This window comes from Lentinula edodes (assembly GCF_021015755.1).
Source record: "Lentinula edodes strain Le(Bin) 0899 ss11 chromosome Unknown C8R40scaffold_25, whole genome shotgun sequence".
Classification (NCBI taxonomy): Eukaryota; Fungi; Basidiomycota; class Agaricomycetes; order Agaricales; family Omphalotaceae; genus Lentinula; species Lentinula edodes.
The window spans coordinates 128,712-141,411 of record NW_025764331.1 but is presented as its reverse complement, the minus strand read 5'-3'; the positions used below and the strand labels follow the sequence as shown (position 1 = coordinate 141,411).

General features: G+C 46.0%; 7 protein-coding genes across 7 annotated transcripts; 3 read left to right on the top strand and 4 right to left on the bottom strand.

The window, feature by feature from the left end:
- Window positions 1–118: 118 nt before the first annotated feature.
- C8R40DRAFT_1049472 (lysophospholipase) lies at window positions 119–2,459 on the top strand (the record flags this gene model as incomplete). Its single annotated transcript, XM_046224565.1, has 10 exons — window positions 119–542; window positions 600–792; window positions 859–888; window positions 937–1,144; window positions 1,215–1,403; window positions 1,434–1,540; window positions 1,601–1,777; window positions 1,839–1,893; window positions 1,948–2,105; window positions 2,156–2,459. 10 exons carry the CDS (start codon window positions 119–121, stop codon window positions 2,457–2,459), a joined length of 1,845 nt encoding a protein of 614 aa, XP_046084623.1.
- Window positions 2,460–2,511: 52 nt separating this feature from the next.
- C8R40DRAFT_366146 (Endonuclease/exonuclease/phosphatase) lies at window positions 2,512–4,292 on the bottom strand. Its single transcript, XM_046234853.1, has 5 exons — window positions 3,971–4,292; window positions 3,612–3,903; window positions 3,170–3,559; window positions 2,987–3,119; window positions 2,512–2,936 (listed from the first exon to the last, which is right to left on the bottom strand). The coding sequence occupies exons 1-5, from the start codon at window positions 4,179–4,181 to the stop codon at window positions 2,643–2,645; spliced, it is 1,320 nt and encodes a 439-aa protein (XP_046084622.1). The 5' UTR covers window positions 4,182–4,292; the 3' UTR covers window positions 2,512–2,642.
- C8R40DRAFT_1049376 (carbonic anhydrase) lies at window positions 4,284–5,113 on the bottom strand (the record flags this gene model as incomplete). Its single annotated transcript, XM_046224558.1, has 4 exons — window positions 4,284–4,660; window positions 4,717–4,790; window positions 4,845–4,939; window positions 4,994–5,113. 4 exons carry the CDS (start codon window positions 5,111–5,113, stop codon window positions 4,284–4,286), a joined length of 666 nt encoding a protein of 221 aa, XP_046084621.1.
- Window positions 5,114–5,601: 488 nt separating this feature from the next.
- C8R40DRAFT_1049692 (ribosomal protein L30, ferredoxin-like fold domain-containing protein) lies at window positions 5,602–6,753 on the bottom strand (the record flags this gene model as incomplete). Its single annotated transcript, XM_046224580.1, has 6 exons — window positions 5,602–5,742; window positions 5,800–5,980; window positions 6,039–6,176; window positions 6,228–6,394; window positions 6,565–6,657; window positions 6,721–6,753. 6 exons carry the CDS (start codon window positions 6,751–6,753, stop codon window positions 5,602–5,604), a joined length of 753 nt encoding a protein of 250 aa, XP_046084620.1.
- Window positions 6,754–6,820: 67 nt separating this feature from the next.
- On the top strand, window positions 6,821–8,581 carry C8R40DRAFT_1112391 (uncharacterized protein). Its single transcript, XM_046228415.1, has 9 exons — window positions 6,821–6,841; window positions 6,897–7,331; window positions 7,397–7,472; window positions 7,534–7,675; window positions 7,731–7,772; window positions 7,827–7,846; window positions 7,896–7,936; window positions 7,984–8,032; window positions 8,091–8,581. The coding sequence occupies exons 2-9, from the start codon at window positions 7,284–7,286 to the stop codon at window positions 8,387–8,389; spliced, it is 717 nt and encodes a 238-aa protein (XP_046084619.1). The 5' UTR covers window positions 6,821–6,841; window positions 6,897–7,283; the 3' UTR covers window positions 8,390–8,581.
- A 1,373-nt stretch (window positions 8,582–9,954) lies between these two features.
- On the bottom strand, window positions 9,955–11,411 carry C8R40DRAFT_1112379 (uncharacterized protein). The gene is made up of 4 exons (XM_046228414.1): window positions 11,102–11,411; window positions 10,917–11,045; window positions 10,612–10,862; window positions 9,955–10,555 (listed from the first exon to the last, which is right to left on the bottom strand). The coding sequence occupies exons 1-4, from the start codon at window positions 11,317–11,319 to the stop codon at window positions 10,026–10,028; spliced, it is 1,128 nt and encodes a 375-aa protein (XP_046084618.1). The 5' UTR covers window positions 11,320–11,411; the 3' UTR covers window positions 9,955–10,025.
- Window positions 11,390–12,646, top strand: C8R40DRAFT_1112376 (uncharacterized protein). The gene is made up of 4 exons (XM_046228413.1): window positions 11,390–11,613; window positions 11,676–11,889; window positions 11,940–12,095; window positions 12,153–12,646. The coding sequence occupies exons 1-4, from the start codon at window positions 11,467–11,469 to the stop codon at window positions 12,566–12,568; spliced, it is 933 nt and encodes a 310-aa protein (XP_046084617.1). The 5' UTR covers window positions 11,390–11,466; the 3' UTR covers window positions 12,569–12,646.
- Window positions 12,647–12,700: the final 54 nt, after the last annotated feature.

The following is a 12,700-nucleotide window of genomic DNA, read 5'->3' as shown; positions in this document are numbered from 1 at the left end:
CCATGAAAAGGTTCAGATACATGAAGTCAATGAACGGAGAACGCATGGGCGGTGTCGGAAAATCTTTTTAACCGTGTCTATATAAACAGCAGAACCATAGCTTGCAACCCTGGCTCAGATGGCTCCCTCTCTAAGTCTCTCACTCGGGCTTGTTTCCGTCCTCCTGGTAGTCAAATCTTCTGCTTCGCTCTCTGATTATGCTCCCAATGTTACTGCGTGCCCCGATATCTCTCTCGTGCGCACATTTACTCCGACATCGCAAATACTCAACCCGTCCGAGCTCAGCTTTGTGGCTGGCAGGGAAAGCTCTATCATTCCTCAAAGCTGGCAATCCTGGCTAGGGAATGGTTCCGAAATCGGGTACAACACAAGCGCATTCTTTGAGTTCGCAAGAGTCGGATTAGCTTTTTCCGGTGGAGGTTACAGAGCAAGCCAATTTGGAGCCGGCGTAATATCTGCTCTTGATGCTCGCAATTCCACGGCGGTTGCAGCAGGAACCGGAGGCTTGCTACAAGTCGCAACGTATCTGAGCGGGTTGTCGGGTATGTATATTATTCCTTATATACACTTCGGGATCGCATTTGAATGCTCTCGCATAGGAGGCTCTTGGCTTACTGCCGGTCTATATATGAACGACTTTCCGATGGTCCAAGACATGGTACTCGGCTCGCAACCTGGGTGGCTTTTGCAAGAGGACTTGCTCGATCCCGATGGATCTCTCGGAATAGTGGATGTCTTGGAATACTTCGATGCCATTGATCAAAGCGTAGATGCCAAAGCAGCTGCGGGATTGTAAGTCCTTTGAAGAATTCGTAAGATCCATTTCTATTTTGTAACTCCCTACTTCCCCATGTATAGCAATGTCACGATCGGCGACGCTTGGGCCAGGTATGCCTTGTGTACTTTTATTCGTTTACAGTACTCAATGCGTTGCAGAGCGCTTTCATATCATTTTTTGACCGGAACTGATCTCTCCAATTTCTTCGACACATCTTCTCATGGTGCCGGCCAACTGTGGTCACAGATAGCAAGCGCGATCTTCTTCACAAATCATCAGGCTCCATTCCCATTAGTGGTTCTCAATAGTAACGGCACGTTCGACCTTACAACAGAGTCAATTCCCCTTGATTCCCCTGTTTACGAGGTACAGTCCCATATGCATACAATGATCTACAATGATTCACCCGCACCACTTGACTTCTTGCGCCATTCAGGTCTCGCCCTTCGAATTTACCTCATTCGATCCCGACATCTCAGCTGCGGCAGAGCTGTCATACATTGGCACATCATTGTTCGCAGGTGTCCCAGTCGACAATGCTTCATGTGTTACCGGCTTCGACCAAGCAGGTTTCGTGATTGGTACCAGTTCCAATATCTTTGCAGTGAGTTGGGAACAATTGTATGTGAAGATCTGCTCGTTGAATCTATCATAGTCAACGCTGTCCGCGGGTGATACAGAGGTAGAACTTGTACAAGCGCTACTCGGAGAACCCATTGAGGGAGAGAGTCCTGGGGATGCAGCTGTGTCTAAATGGCCAAAGTAAGATTTTATAATGGTCTGTTGAAGATGAGTGATTTGCTCACGCAACCTTTCTGTCAGCCCATTTTGGGGGATGGCTCCTTCGAATGTCGCCGCGACCAACGCAGAATTACAGCTGATTGACGGTGGTTCCAACGGAGAGAACATACCCCTCAATCCTTTGCTCGTGAAAGCACGGGAAGTGGATGTCATCATAGCCGTAGATGGCAGCTCGGATACCGACGACAACTGGCCCAAGTAAATCCTTTCATTCCCAATAATTCAGATTGAAGAAGTAGCTAATGTACATCTCCCTCAGCGGACTAGCTCTTCTATTCAGCGCAGAACGACTTTCTACATTACTTGGCGACTCTGTGAGTTCTATTGAAACAAGCATCTTATCAAGCCTCATTTGTCTCGATATTCAGCATCAACAACTGCCAGAATTACCCTCTTCCACTGATGACTTTATAGCTCAAGGTCTTAACTTAAGACCAACATTTTTCGGCTGCAACTCCACGGATGTTCCTTTGATCATCTATTTACCCAATTCTCCACCGCTTACAGGGGATGCTCCTTTCTGCAAGTATGTTATTCAACCTCTCTCCATAATCTCCAGTTGCTAATGCCTTGCAGCGCACCTACAACCCAGCTCCAGTTTGAAACAAGCGAAACGCAGACCATTTTGGACCAAACTTACATTAATACCATTGGAGGTTTCGTTCCCAACACTAATCTCCCCGACCCCAACTGGGGTCGGTGTCTGCAATGCGCTACAGTTGATCGTTCGAGGTTGAAGGCTACACCAATAATTGATCGGTCTGCATTTTGCACGACGTGCTTTACTCAATATTGCTATGACCCAGCGAATATAACTAACAGCTCGGAGCTGCCGAATCGCAACTTGACATATGCAGGTCCTGCGGTATCGTTGTTGTAGACTCTGGTAATTTATTAATTAAAATATGGGTACCGATTGCAGAAGGTATGTATATACTATACAGCCATTCACAGTATTATATTGAAAACGTTCAACAAGGTTCCACAAAAAATAATAGTACAGTATGTACCTAAAGTCGGGTATATTTGTAGAATGAACTCCGACCAAGGAGCCATTTTCATCTTATATGGCAGCAGACCTTGATGCCTTCCACCACCTATACGCAGTCGCTCCGACAATGAAGTTGAAAACTCCGACAACAGTAGATCCAGCACCGAGAAGGGCTAACAACCACCAACAAACTCCCACTATTCTGTCCAAGGTACGACCTGTATATCGTTTTAATGTCGCGAGTGGGTCGGGTTTGGGAGTATAGAATTCTGGTAATGCGATGGTAGGTATTGGGCGAGAACTCCCTGTGGTTGATATGTTGGATGGTGGTACATAGGGTAGTAGAAGTAAAGAGACAATGGGTTTCTGTGTGAGATTTTAATGTGAATTGAGCTCAGATGAACGGAGTCACTTACATGATCTGATATGGTGTAGGAGGGAATATAAGTATACAGTAAATTCCGAATATGAGATGCTTCCAAACTGCCAGGAGCATCAGAGTAGGTAGTGTACATGATTCTGTCTGTCCATGCTGGTACACGCTTCGTACTACGAGAAATGAGCTGGGAGGATTAGCAGAGATTGCAGAAACGCCTCACTCGTATTGATCCACATCACCCAGACGATGCTTGTACGTGCATTTGAATTGCCAAAATTCACCTTCCCGAAAGCCTACAAATATGGAATGCTTTCGACGTTCCAACAGAAGCTGGTCGAATTCTTTGAGGGTCTCCCTAGCCTCGGACTCTTTTAAAGCCTCCGAAACATGTGCCCAAGCGTTCTCGAACATTGGATGGGATTTGGGCAAGTCTATCCTGAAATTGAGGTCTCCAAGAAAGAATAGATGTGAAGTTGAGTAGATCGTGGTAGGTGACTTGTCCTCGCTGAAGGGAAGGGCAGGAAATAGAAGAGTACCAACGATGTGATGAAAGTCTGCAATTCTGTGCTGCAGTTTCTGTTGATGGGCTGTTAGATGTGCACAGACGAAGCTGAGGATTGACAGATTAGAGAAGTAGGAGCAAAAACGAGTAGTGTATTCACGTATACGTCTCCCCTTGTCGTTCTACGTCGTCAAAAACGTCAGAAACACGAAATCTGACGCCGACAGCGCCTTTGTTCCCCATGAATCCTGGACCACAACCTGTCCAGTTCGTTTGTACATCACAAACTTTCCGTGCGATTCCTTCATCTCGCGCATATACCAGGAGCGCAATGCCGACATTGACAACCTTGGCCAAGAGCGAATACTTTGCCTTTTCCGGAGAATGCTCTTCTATCTGGGAAAGGATATGGGAGCTTCGTTGGTCGATGACAAATTTGGAAGCACCAGAGACTGTGAAATAGAGTTGCAGGGGTTTAGGATATCCTTGAAGGATCGAGATAGAGTAAACGGAGCGTACGCCCTAAATGTAACGGCAGCAGCTCCTGAAAACCAACAACTACAATGTCTGGGCCTCGAGGCGAATGTGAGAGAAACGAGGAAACTTGAAGAGTTGGAGAAAGCCAGTCAACGAGATCTTGAGGAAGACCTGACGAGCCTTGAAGGGCTGTGTTATAAGAGGCAATTTGTACAAGCAATTGCTCCTTGGAGTTGGGAGCCGCAACGGACATGACCGTTAATGGTAGGTATATGTAATTGGTATCTATCAATTATTTAACTATAGACTTAGTTTTAGAGTTTTCTTCATCTAAATTTGTACAACTGTCTTTGCGTTATTTGGGTCCTTGAGAAATGCCCAAATCCCTAATCGTTCCTGTTGCAACATCGTACACCCAGCCATGAACCCAAACTTCCTTTCCTTTAGGACTCTTGCCATTCGCCCAGGCATTCGCGATGACCTTTGTCCGGCAGAGGTTGTCAACCTGCGCCTTGACATTTTCCTGGACGAGGAGAGGAAGAGCCTCATTGGGAGGAGCAGAGGAAATTTGTAGACTCGCAGCCAGAGTTGTAAGAGGCGCAAGCCAACGGTTCAAGGGTGCATCAACTGGATCGACGGGGATGGTGATAGGCATTTCGCCGGGGACGAAAGATGCGCATGCACCGAAGGAGGCTGCGGCTGCCCCGCACTCGGTGTGCCCACACACAACGACTACAAGAGAAGACGGTTGGGATGTAGTACAGTTGAAGGTTAAAGAAAGAAAGCACCGTGTTCTACGCCAAGATGCTCGACTGCATAAGTTAACACTGCAAGCATATTGTCATCATCCAGGTTGACTTGGCTGTGAGCGACAGTAAGCTACGGTGCAAATTAGAGAACCTAATCAATTACACACTTTCCAACGTTACGGTTGACGAAGATATCTCCAGGTTTTGCACCTGTGATAACAGATTCTGGGACTCGGGAGTCAGCGCACCCTATCCAGAGGGTCTACAAAGCAGCAGATGAGTGGAGTTTTATTATTTCGAAAACAAAGTTACTGACGTGGGGCGCCTGGCCTTTGGCTGACTCTTTGAAGAAACCGGGTTCTAGCTGCTCGACGTCCTTGGCCCACTGGGCGTTGGCAGAGAGCAGTTGAGTGATAGCAGGGTGATGGGACATCATGGAAGAATAATAAAAGCAACCCGAGACGTCCCGCTCTTTATATCAGTTGTCCCATACGACCACGGTCGGACAGGGGTTCCATTATTAGCTCAAGCCTCAATGCCAAATGGTTGATGTCTATTCCGGATCGTTTTATGGTCCAAACACTGATGGTGGTGTTTAAGCAATTAAACACTTCCTAATATCCACGCAAGTGAGTTTCTTTAACAAAAGTCCAGCCGGTGCCAGACAAAACCAGGCGGCAGTAGCGCAGGAACTATCACCCCATCGTGGTTAGGTCACGGAACACACAATCGATAGCTGATCACGTCCACTGAACCATCGGGCATGTGGCTTGGTGTAGGGCTTACGCATAGGACATACAAAGAACATGTAAAGGAAGAACGGAATTATTTTTAGCCAGCGACGAAGCCGCTCGGAACTCTCCTTCTCCGAACGGACGTATCATGTAGTAAAGAGATAGCGACCCTCGAACAACCCTCCCCAACTTAGTTCATTTGCCTGATAAGCTTGTTGATGTTGGTCTCCCGGTCACCGAAGTCACCACCCTGGACATAGTGCTTGAACTTCCGTGTTCTCCAGCCACCATTGGGGTTGGAAAGCTTGAAGGGCCATAGGAAGTTAGAGGCCTGAAAAGAGTGAGGATAACCAACGGGTTATATACAAATTTAAGTGAAGACACATACCTGTTTGAAGTTGGGGCCGACAGTGATAATTTCGTGAACAAGATCTTCGATGGAGAGTATGTTATATTGGCCAAGGGCTTGTTCGATGACGGCGTTGTTGGAGAGAGGAATGCGTTGCTTGTCGACTTTGCCGTACCCCCGTTTGTAGATCAACTCACGCACGGACTTCAGGTTAGGCTCGCTGCAAAAAAAAAAAACAGATAAATTTCTGGCTGTGATAACCAGACGATCACACGCACCCATAGGTGATATAAGGCTCGACGAGACGGAGCATCTGTTGAGTTGCCCTAGTAACCTTAACAAAAACACCGTTGTTGATTTGCAGTAAACGAAGGAGTTGCAAAATCTTCCGGGGTTTTGGTGCAATCTCGTTGATACTAAGCACAATATTAAAATCTTGCAAGAAAAGACAAGAGATATCCACGAACCCACGAATCCTGACAACAAAGTACACTTTGGGCTGAGCGGGCACGTAAAAGTCACCAGCGCTTCGTGCAGCCCTCTTCAGCCGTATCTCCTCCTTCTCCTGCGAAAGATACTCCTTCACATACGACTCTGCACGTTTAAAAATGACCTTTCGCTTGGTTTTGTTGGCCTAAGAGAGAAAAAGGTTTCGTCAGTCAAAAGTCCAAACGATAAAAGCACAGAAGAATCAGTCCCGAAAGATGGTTAATTGAAAGGCAACATCGCAGGGTTACTGCTAGCCAATCGTCGAATAGATCGTATGCATCATAATTCCAATGGCATCAAAGCACTAGTATTCACCTTGCGAGCGGCAGCGGCAGCTGCGAGGCGCTCCTCGCGAGCCTTTTCGGTTTGTTTTCTCTTCTTGAGGAGAGTCTCCGGTACTTCGATTGCCTGATATGATGAGAAGATAGAGGAGGTCAGCACGGTGAGTTATAGCATGAGCGATATACTGACAGAAGCACTCGGGACGGTCGTGGAGGGCGCCATTTCTTGAAGTCTTGCTGGGCGATGGACGAAACGAGGAGTATGACAAGTTTTCTATTTCGTGACTGTGGGAGCTACCTGTACAGTATTTGTAAGCAGATAGACGCCTCAGTTTCGTCCGCGCGCTTACTTTCTTCTTCGGTCAGGGCCAGGCAGGCTCGCTTAGACTGGGTTGTTTCACCACAAATGTATCCAGGACCATGCTATCTTTTTTCACAGAGCAATGTAGGCTTCATCCAGAGTTCATCTGTTAAGGATACGTTCCTCAGCAGAAACCCGGCGCATTGTGACCTTACACAGAGCGCCGAGGACCGCCTGCGAATTGAATATGACTCAACCCTGTTTACCTTGGCTGTGCCCCTCTGCTCGCCGGCGGGAGGTAATCGTTTCATATTCACTGTCAGGCGATCACAGAAAGGTTCAGCGCACAGCAAGATCAAATAGTGGCTTTCAAACATGCATATATCATAGACCCTCGCCATCGTTACGTTCGTTCACCTCTCTCTCCTAACTCTCTTTAGCCAGTTTGTCCTATGAACTCACCAAATTCCACAACCATATCGTGCGTTCAATATAGTTGGGCAAGTCCACTATTTGGTGATTGGCATCCCCTTCTGATTGTACTGATACTTGTCTTTAATCTTAGGCCAGTAATTCCCTAGGTCAAAATCCATGCGACATAGCTGAACGACTTAACTCTGTTTGTTCCACCTCCAATGGGTGTAAGTTGTTCAGACTTGATGCATTAGGTATATAACGATTGACACACATAATGCTACGCAGCGTATTTCGTCGAGCTGACCTCTGACGATGAATACACACTGTCATCGGAAGATCAGAATCCCTGTCTCTGCACCTCTGTGGTTTACAACCTCGTGTCGATGTGTCGACTATGTCAAACGGAAAATGGAAAAATCTATCCAACGTAGGCGACCAACAGTACTCGTCGAGTCTTAGTAATAGCTTGTTTGTTGCTGCAGGTGGAGTCAGTGGACGGCAAATTGCTCCAGTTTGAACGCAGGGTAGGCCTGTTCATCATCCTTATTTTGTCCTTTACTAAATCGTAAGCATGATAGCTTTCCCTTGGGGTTACCAGGTACTTTATTGATCGTTTACTCGTTTATTATATTCTAAACACAGGCCAGGCGGTACTGCAGTACCGGATTGGGCATATCAGGATGTATCGGTTAGTTTCCTTTCTTTTGCATTACCATCCCGTCTTACCGTGTTCAGGGGACCAATGCATTCAACGAAACTCTAGCGGCAGATGTTGCAACCACAGGTGCGAACTTCTTTTACGATTAGTGTCCTGCGTGACTAATGTGTTTCTTGGGTGTTAGATCACTCCGAGTCATCTAGTTCTACATCGCCTTCCTCAACGAGTACGACATCACCAACAAGTTCTTCCGTGGGCGTTCCGAGTGATAAGGGCAACAGAACCGCCATAATAGTTGGGGGAGTTATCGGTGGACTTGTCGGTCTGGCGCTTTTAGCTGTCGTAATCTTGTTTTTTATCAGACGGCGGAGACACTCGAGAATGGCTCCTTCAACTGCCTATTTGGAAGCCAATCGAAGTAAAGAAGATACCGCTTCACGAGGTAGATATGTGCCAGTTGACGGGTCCAAAGCTGATGTATAGTGGCTTCCTTTGTCAATGGGCGGCCGGTAATCTGATGATGTTGTTAATAGCAAGGGGTTCCGGACTTGCCTTATAATATTGCCAGTGATGATAATTCCTCGTTCTCGTTTGTGGGTCATTTTCTCTCATCTCGTTTAAATGTTATTTTCTTTACTGATTCCTGGATCAGGATCCCTACGATCCATCGTTGACAACTTCAGAAAAGAAATCCGCCCAGTGAAAAAGAACGCGGATCTCGTTCGTATCATCGTTCATTATCAGTTATACCAGGTTATACCCCCTTGTCGGACTTTTGCCACATATACCCTCGTTCATATACATTTTATACAACGAATGCCTTTCCGTTGAGGAATTGAGAAGATGGGTAGATCATTGATGATGGAGTTGTCATTTCCGGTATTCAATATATTCTTCAAACATCAAGCGTGTAGCTGAGGTCCCCGAAGCAGATGTGTGAATGATTTTATCAGTTTGCTGGAAAACCCAGAGGCTATACCGTAGCTCGAGTCTGCCTAGGGGAGACTACTGGAAAACCAGTTTACGTTTCCAGTTTTTTTTTCTGCCTCTTGCCAATTAAAAAAGATGCGCGAACTTACTGCCGACATGATGCCAGACTTTTTTCCCATTCCTACTGTTACGGATATTCTTCTATCAAGCCCAGTTCCAAAATCACGTCCCATCCGAAATCTTCAGCGTTCTATGTCGAGGCTGGAGTCATATTCTCATAACTCAGCCTCGTTCAGCGCAAATCGTCATTGAAGCGTTATCAGGAATGGTCAAGTAGGGCATATACCTGTTCAATCAGAGAATCGAAATTGCAAAAGACGCATCCGATACTTGTGACTATATGAGTCAGACATTAAGTATCCCAACTTCTTCAGATCCCACGAATAGCAACAATATTGCGCAAAAAGAGTTTTTGAAACGAGTGTGCGGTATTGGTTGAAGGCGCCCCCAGAAAACGTCGATTTCGCAGCTTCGCCTCTCTCAAAATATCAACTGGGAGCAACTCGAGTTAGAGACAGACTCATAGAGATTCGGACTCTTGCTCTTTCTGGGGTCGAGACTATCTCGCGAAGAACAAGATACATTTCATTCCTGCCGCCACCAACGTGCTTTATCTTCTGATGCGACTTTCTAGTCTCTACTTCACCGACGTTCTGCTAGGAAAAAAAGTGGTCGCAATGTACACGAGTATTTTTGGTGAAATTGACTAAGCTCTTTAATGGGTTTCAACGTCAAAAGCTAGACACAAATTGGCGCCGCATGGTGAACTGCATCTCGATCGGCATAGTATCGTTAAGATTTTCGTCAAATCGTAGCACTAGAATCCCCTACACCCGAGAGACTTCAAGAGACGGGTTGGATGCAAACTCTCTGCGATACAGGCACAACACTTTGACGACCTGGATATTTTCTCGAGAATGTGTCAGAATAATTCTTGCAAAATCGTTAAAGCGTGGCTTCGCCGTTGGCTCTGTGGTAAAGCGTTCAAATGGCAATGCTTACGTCCATAAAGACAACAGGCGAAACGAAGAGGTGAAAAGAAGTTACCTGAAAAAAGAATGGTGCACGTTCAGGTTAGATTAGGATAGTAAACTCTATGAAGTTCTATCGTTATTATGCGCTCGGAATATCAAGGGAGCTCAAGAGCTGGAGGCCGACCTCGAATATGTTTAAGATCTGCTTGAGCGATATCGATTCCAAAGAACTCCCGCAAGATAGCAATTCTTTCCATCTCTGTATGGAAGACCTTTAATGTCTCTGTACGTGTACCGACATGTCGTTTGAGTTCATTCGCATACAATCCCAAGCGTCCAAGATATCGAGACCTCAGAGAATGATCCCATCGCGGGGTACCTCCTGCAGAGTACACATCGCATTCGAATGTTTCAAGCATGCTGTTTTTCACCAATTCTGCCTCCATTTCTTCATCACTCAGCCAAAAACATCTTGCACAGACGATATTGTTCATGAATAAGGATTCTTTTTCGGCCCATGCTCCTGTATAGATGCCGATGTTCGAGCATTCGTAGTCCATGTCGAAGAACTCGTCTTCAATGAATGAGTACATGATTCTTGTGGAGGTAGGTCCGCTATCCGAAGCATGCGTGACAATAAGACGCCACTCTACTCCTGCAGGTTCTTTAGAATTGGGTATCTGCTCTGCAGAGAGAAGAAAAATCTATGAACAATTTCCCTCATTTCGAGTAAATGCCCACCGAGACTTGATTCGACACGTCCAGTCTTCACCAAGGCGTGGCATTCCGAGGGTGAAGCACCCATAACTTTAGCTCCATTTTTCAAAAGAATTGGACGCGTTATGCAGGATCCTCCTCCGCTAGCATCTACGACATAGGTGATATTACTACCCTTGAGAGGCTGAACAAAGAGTACTTCATGTACGAATGAGAGGAAATTTGGAGGAGAGTTGGCTGGAGCGGTGTTGATTCTTCCTGACCCGGAATACGCACTGTTACGAAATGAATGAGCTATCGATGTCAACAATACACAGGCGCCGAGTCACCGATATCCCAGAGCTTTAATCATCTGCAGAAAAAGTGTATTCTGTCCAAAGCAGTATGACCCTTTTCCTTCCACTACAAAACGTCGATACAAAGCAGGAACACTAATGTCCATTGAATGATGGCTTGTACTAATGAGCTTAGCGGTAAGTTTCATTGTACTCGAGTGAATGATCATTTCACGCACTAGTGCATCGCTGTGTTCTCGAAGGCAAAAGCAACGATTTGAAGACGCTGTAGAAGACACAAATTATCCAAGTCAGCTTCAAAATCACCGACATTGTCTTCAGACCAGCTCCCGGGATATTTTATACGAGAGAGCCAGTTAGCAGCTTGGGTCTTGTTGTATAGCGAGGGAGTCTGTTTGATCCATAGACCGTCGCGAAGTTGGCCGTCCTGCTGCATTTGTAGAGGCTCAGGTAGAGTAATCGACGTCGACCAGACGGAGGCGGTGATGATTGATCATTGTGGCGGAAGGAAAGCCGCTTACAGCCGTCGGAACTCGGATCGTTATGGCGAAAAAAGTTTCTTTTTTTACTTGAAACCACAAAGATGATTGCTTTGACCGAGACTAATCTACCTGATCTTACCCTTCTTTCAAGAGGAAAAGTGCGAGATGTATACAGCACATCCTCACCAGAGCACTTGCTTTTCGTCGCTACGGATCGGATATCAGCTTACGATGTTATTCTAAGGAATGTACGAGTCTAGTTCCTCAATTCCGGAAGGATTGGGAAACTAACCATGGTTCGGCAATCCAGGGCATACCAGGGAAGGGAAAGCTCCTTACTCAAATATCTTTGTTCTGGTTCTCCAAGCTTGGCCATATCATACCGAACCACTTTGTAACCGCCAATATCGATAAAATGCCAGAGGAAGTCAGAAAGTATAAAGATCAGCTTGACGGGCGTGCCATGCTCGTCAAGAAAGCAAGAGTTGTTCCTTTAGAAGCTATTGTTCGCGGATACTTAACAGGTGAGTCCGAATCTCCAAAATTAAACTGATAATCTTCAACATGTGCTTAGGATCTGCCTGGTCGGAATACAAGACATCCGGAACAGTTCATGGAATACCTCTTCCTCCTGGCCTGGTTGAATCTCAACAACTACCAGAACCCCTCTTCACTCCTTCGACAAAAGCCGAGCAGGGTGCGCATGATGAAAACATATCTCCTGAACAAGGTACCTCATCTACCATATCCGCGTTTCCAAACTCTCCTATGCTTACCATACATTTAGCTTCTAAACTCATCGGAGAATCTATATATGCACAGATCTCTCAAGCTGCCCTCAAATTGTACTCTGAAGCAGCTGCGTTTGCACATTCAAAGGGTGTTATCCTAGCGGACACGAAGTTTGAATTTGGACTCGTGCCGTCAACCAAATCTCCCAATGAAGAAACATTAATTTTAGTAGACGAACTTCTCACTCCAGACTCGTCGAGATACTGGCCTCTGAAAGGCTACGAAGTTGGAAAGTCCCAGCCTAGTTTCGACAAACAATACCTGAGAGACTGGTTGGTTGGTGTAGGTTTCAGGAAAGGATTAGAGCGCGGGAAAGAAGGCGAGGAAGGTCATGGTTGGACTATTGACAGTTCCGTTGTTGAAGGTACTAGAGACCGCTATGAAGAGGCAGTCAAGCTACTGACCGGCTAGTGTGACCGCGTTCTAGTTATCTATATACGTACAGCAGAAGATAAATTATGCATTTATTGTTATAAACTAGATTTCGAGCATAGCGTGAACTGAGATTGGGTTTCGTCACTGCTTGATCTTGAACCATCAACA